General features: G+C 40.2%; 1 protein-coding gene across 1 annotated transcript in view; it reads right to left on the reverse strand.

The window, feature by feature from the left end:
• LOC127233127 (chitinase-like protein 3) overlaps positions 1–4224 on the reverse strand; it is a 52657-nt gene extending 48433 nt beyond the window's left edge. Inside the window, exon 1 of the mRNA XM_051199556.1 lies at positions 4138–4224. Within this exon, the coding sequence (XP_051055513.1) occupies positions 4138–4224 (87 nt within the window). The remainder of the gene's footprint in view (positions 1–4137) is intronic.
• Positions 4225–6000: the final 1776 nt, after the last annotated feature.

Raw genomic sequence — 6000 nt, forward strand, 5'->3', positions numbered from 1 at the left:
TCTTCAACTGCTTTGAAAACTGGCAACAGAAGATGCTACTAACTACTACCTTTCTCTTGATAGCAAGTCCCTAAAAGACTGCTCCTAAGAAGATATATCTACATTAGGGAATTTCAGCCATTTGTCAGGGTCAGACATGCAGAGGCAGATGGTTACTTTTTGCCATGATGTCTATGGAAGAATCACATTTTCTTAAGTGATGTTGACCACAGCTCATAACATGCTTTTAGAGAGGGTTCTCTCAATGACTGTGGGTGAGGGACCTTGGAGCAATTAGAAACACACATATAAATAGAGAGAGTCAGAAAGTTCACAACATTTGTATCCAGAGGAACAACTGGGTCTCTGCTCTTCTGAGTGGTCTATGACCATGGTTCTGAAAGACAATTCCCAGTTAGCATGGTGTGGCTTGATATAACACTACAGTCTACTCACTGCTCTAAAACAGACTTAGTTCCCTGCCTGAGTTTCACTCCCTCTACCACAAGAACTAAAGTTTCCCCCAAAAGCTCCACTTGTGCTGAAGGTTCTGAACACTGAAGGATTGATCTGAATTTGTTGTAGAGAATCAGAATGTCGTAGAGCCAAAATTATCTTGAGCTACCTATAGTCCTTTTAATAGCCTTTTATCAGCCACCTCTGTATCTTACCTAAGGCTTCCTGTGACTAGCAAGAAAAATCTTTTAATCCTATTCTCAACAGGAACCAGTAGCCACCAACCCAAAAGCTAATAATGGTATTAGATAGGATCTAAAGCAATGTGAGGATTTCATTTACTTTGCTATAACATGCTTATCTAATGTCCCTGACAATGTATTTGGCAAGAGCATTGGTTTCTGACTTCTGACTTGTATTTGTTCTGTGACTAACAAAAATCCATGTGACTTACAGGTTTATTTGAAAAAAAAAAACTTGATTGATCCCATGTTTCTGGCCCATGGTCTCTTACATTTGCTTAAAGCAAACACTTTTATACTCTTTGAAATGAGAACTGTGTTCTTACTGATGACCTCATGCCAGTGTATTCTGACCCAGTTAACATAGAGGCTTAATGCTAAGCATACCTGATAAGCATCTGTGGTCACCTGCAGTCATGACTAAAGAACCTTTACACTATAAAACCAGGGAACTAGATAGACACATACCACCATTAATTTCTAACATTATGTACCATGCAATACAAGGCTATAGTCCCCGAGAAGAGGATAACAAATGAAACAAGACCTCTGGTTATGCGAGCTTCCTATTAAGGTCAGTGTCTACAGTAAAACAAATGTTGGGGTAGCGGTGAAGAGCATAGACATCCCAGTGAACAGAGGGGACAGGGATTCAAATCTGAAGAGGCTAAAAGGTCTGGAGATGGGACTGTAGAATGCCAGAGAGGAAGGCACAATACCAAAAGAGATATTCAAAAGAGAGGTTCAGAGACCTGTAAGGGCTGCCTTGGGATTGTTTTTCTTTGAGACATTTATTGAGACAGGGTACCCAGGTTATCCTGAAACTCTGTATTTAGAAAAGAATGACCTCAAAATGATTATCTTTTCTTTTCATCCCATGTGTTATGATTATAGGTATGAGACACAACAAAATAAATAAAGAAGAGAATGCTGCATTATTGTGAGTGAGAGATGTGGTAGCTTAGACCTGGTTAGTACCAGTGGGGTAGTGAATGGTGAATACAATCTGAGATGGTACAATGGAACAACTATGTTTATGTATTAGATTTAGAACTAAGAGTGATGCCTATGTCTGTATACATATCTTTCAACTATTTCTTGAGGCAAAACCTATGTATCAGTTAGCACAGAATTTTACACAGCAAAAATTCCAACTGACAAGATACAAACAAACAAGCATTTATCTAACTCATCTATCTGGTTAGATCATGGCCAGTCAGTTACTTAAGGTTACCATCACTTTATTACGTTCTTGATTTCTTTCTGCTAAACTGTACTGTTAGCTTAATTTTCTCATCATTTCAAGTGAATACCTCATAAAAAGCATCTTCATAGGTGAAATATTTATTTTGTTCATGTTTTACAGAAGGGGTGCATGGCATCTGGGGAGCTTCCAGCGGTAGAATGAGCTTGTGGTTTGACTTGTACATATCAACAGATCAGGAAAGTGAGACTCAGAGAGGAGCCAAGGGGGAGGGAGGGGTTATAGCTCTCTATCCCTGTCGCAGTGACGCTACATCTGACAGACCTGTTGTCCAAAAGGTCCCACAGCATCCCCAAAAGCATCATCACATGAGACTATGAACATTCAAACCATCTCGTGAACTTACACAAACCATTTCTTTCCCATTTTTTTCTTGTGCCTTCTGGTTTCAAGCTTGCTACTGGACTTCCAGATGTAATGTCAATATTCCAAGACAGCAGAAACAGCAAAGGGCCAAAAGGATTCAGGTCAGTTAAATGTGTTCACTTTTGCCCAGAACACAAAAAGTTTGCTGGAAGGTACAATCAGTAATGTCCGCATCACATCACACTGCCAAACTTACATGTTTGGTTAAAAAAAATACAGTATTCCAGCAGAGTGTGATGGCATGCACCTTTAATCCCAGCACTCAGGAGGCAGAGGCAGGTGGATCTCTGAGAGTTCAATGCCAGCCTGACCTACATAGTAAGTTTCTGTTCAGGCAGGGCTAGACAGTGAGATTCTGTCTCAAAACAAACAAATAAATAAGTAAATAAAATGTTAAACTTATAGTATTCCAGTAGTCCATAAACTAGACTAGGCCCCAATAAAGCAGTCTAAAAACAAAAATGGAATCATCCATCATTCATAATAAAATTTCAAAGGAAACTGGGATTTTTTTTTCCTGACCTTCTAAGAAATCTCTAGGAGAGAAAGGATGATGCTGCAAATCCTCAAATATGTTAGCTCCCACTTGAACAGTACTGAAGTCCCTCTACCTTAATCTTACAAAGAGGCAACTGGCATCACTGATAGGAACCCAATCAGTTCTTTAGGTTGGTGACACCAGCTTATAAGTGAAGTAACTCTGAAATAGCTAACTCACTTCTTGTTCTGTCTCTGCTTTCTTAGCTTCCTGGCTATAAAATCAATCTCTTCTATTCAGCCTTTTCTATTTAATAAAATGAATTATTTCTGGATTCTAGAACTAAAAATAAAGCCAATAAGGATCAATCCATTTAAAATATCAGCAGTGCTATAAAGGAAATAAGACTGATTACTTAAGCCAATAAGAATGACAATGGCCAAGGAATCACCATAAGGGTCAATATTCTATTGTGAATAGAATTATTATTATAATCACAGAACAAAACAAAGTCACAAACTCATTTATTTACAGAAATGTGTCAGAGAGGTCACAGGGTAGATGAGTTACAACTTGGGGGGCTGGGTATTTCTCTTATCAGATTCAGACACTTTCAACATTCTTAGCCTTAGGACTCCTGGAAGCTAAATGTCAGTCAGGCTTATATATGCATTCTCTCTTTTTTTTTTTTCCTTTTAGTTTATCTTCTCTCATACAATATAACAGCACACCTCAACCACATCTGCTCCTCCCTTAACTCTTCTCAGTCCCCCACACAAACACACTTCCCCTCTCCCCCAGATCTACTGATCCTCTATTGCCTTCAGAAAAGAGCAGGCCTCCCAGAGATGTCAAAAAAAAAAAACACAACAAAATGCAATAAGTCTAGTCACAAACCTTCATAGCAAGGCTGGGTAAAGCAATTCAGTAAGAGGAAAAGGGCCTCAAGTGCAGGCAAAAGAGTCAGAGATGGCCCCCTCCCCACACTGTTAGGAGTCTAACAAAGTCCCTGAGCTAAATAACTACAACTTATTTACAGAAGACCCAGCACAGATCCATATAGTCTCTGAGACTGAAGATAAGATATAGTGGTCAATAGTAAAAGCCAGTTAAAAGGCGCTAAAGTGATTAACAAGACTGTAAGAGCACAAGGTAGTGAACAACTACAAGGAAATAGTATTTTCCAGATAAAACAGGGCAGTTGCATATATGAGTTCATAGCAATTGAGACAGCATGTACAAAGCTTTTAAAAATGCAAGGTCGAGCAGATAATATCATAGCATGGAGAGTAATAAACAGTTTCTACCATTGGTTACCTTTATGAGTCTGCTACAAATTATCTCCTTCTCACCACAGGTTTACAGATGTGTTGATAGGCTGTTGGCCCAATGACATCTTTGTAACTGTCCTGGTACTTCGAATCACACTTGCCCAACATACTCTAAGGGCTGAATACATCCCAGGACTGTAACGAGTACGGACAGAATGACATCTCCCATCACAGGACAGCTATGAATCTGGCACAACACATCTGTAGATGATAACATTGCCTGGCAATGTAAAAAAGTTAGATGTCCCTATAAAAGAGATACTTGTGCCCCTCCCTTTGGCTATCATACTACTGAAACAATACACCCCAAGGAACTGGAATTTCCCCAGGAACTTTTTTGTTTCGAGAAGGGAAAAACTAAAGCCCTAGTGCCAGCCAGAAAAAGAATTTGTGTTCCAGGAAAACATTTCTCGTGGCTCTTCACTTTACCAGACTACCTCATAAGAGAGATTTGAGTTGAGAAACAAAGATGGGTCAATAATGGGTGTGGCCAAACTCGGGTCAGGTTTGCTTAGTGTTGCATGCCTCTGTCCTTCTAGTTAAATCTAAGCTTCATGTCAGTACCCTGAAGATGGATAGGGAAGCAGGGAGACAGTAGCCACACTTCTTATTTCCTCTTCCAATGTGTCTACAATGAATAAATGTGCTTTCTCTACTTTCACTATTACCCTAAAGTCTCCACACAGTAGGTCTGGAACACCTCATAAACAAGCTGATAGAGACTTTGGGAGGGACATGAAGAGGTACACCATTTCAAGTTATAAAGCCATAGCCTGTGAAAAGAGTTGTTCACACTCACTGCTTCTAACCCCCCATTCCCCTATCTGTGTAGAAGATGATAGACCGGTTTGGTCATCTAGAAAACAAGAGAAGGTCAAAGTGAAAAATGTGCAAAGAGAGAAAATAGTATGTATTTCAAAGATGAAGGCAGAAACGTACATACGTGTGTGTGTGTGTGTGTGTGTGTGTGTGTGTGTGTGTGTGTGCAAAAAAACATTTGAATGGTCATTTAAATCTGAAAAGATCATGCATCAAGATCTGGTCTTGAAAGGAGGAAGAAATAAAAGACAACAAATACAATCAGAATCTTAAGTTTAGTTTGGAACCAGAAGTACAGGAGGAAGGATAAAGGGATCCTGGGAGCTAAGCAAATGATAAAGATTAAAATGAGAATGTTACTTCACTCTTGGGGTCAATGGGCATTACCTTCTTCCCATTTCACAGGAAAGAAGTTTCCTTAGAAGCTTTCAAATGGCAGACTAGGCCTGAGCATTAGGAATTCTTGACCTAATGTTTGGTGCTCTTTCTTCCTTCTGCTGCAGCTTGCCCTCCTCTCCATTCCCCAGTCAGCACACAGCTTGAAGACAACATGGGGGACAGTCACACTCCCTCCCTGCTCCCCATCTCTGTCATCAGAAAGACTCATCTCTCTCACAAACTGTTCCATCAGATGCAAGGACAGGAAGTCTCACAAAGACCCTGAGGAGCAGACAGCTTCCTCTGGTTAATGTTGTGGTGAACATTCCATCTCCTTCTCTAAAGCAAGCTGCTAAAGAACCTTGGCCCCACTTGGTGCCCTACCTCTTGCAACAAGTCTCTAGTTTCTTGATGAAAGGAAACTGGTAACTAGGTCCTATAGAAAAAGTAGTAATTTGCATTTGGTTTCCTTTGAGCACAAACCAACACCTCACACCCACTGCCTCTATCTTTTTGTAACAAGTGCACGTTCACATTCACCCTGGGAAATTGGTGCTCAGGTTTTCTCACATTGCCTGCAACTTGATTGCTTCTCAGACCTCACATCCCTCATGTGGTCCATCAGCTGCTGGCTACTACTACATTCTGCTTCCTCTCATGTCTAAGCACACTTGTGAGCTCTACTGT

Source organism: Phodopus roborovskii, unplaced genomic scaffold, assembly GCF_943737965.1.
Source record: "Phodopus roborovskii unplaced genomic scaffold, PHOROB, whole genome shotgun sequence".
In the NCBI taxonomy this organism is placed as follows: Eukaryota; Metazoa; Chordata; class Mammalia; order Rodentia; family Cricetidae; genus Phodopus; species Phodopus roborovskii.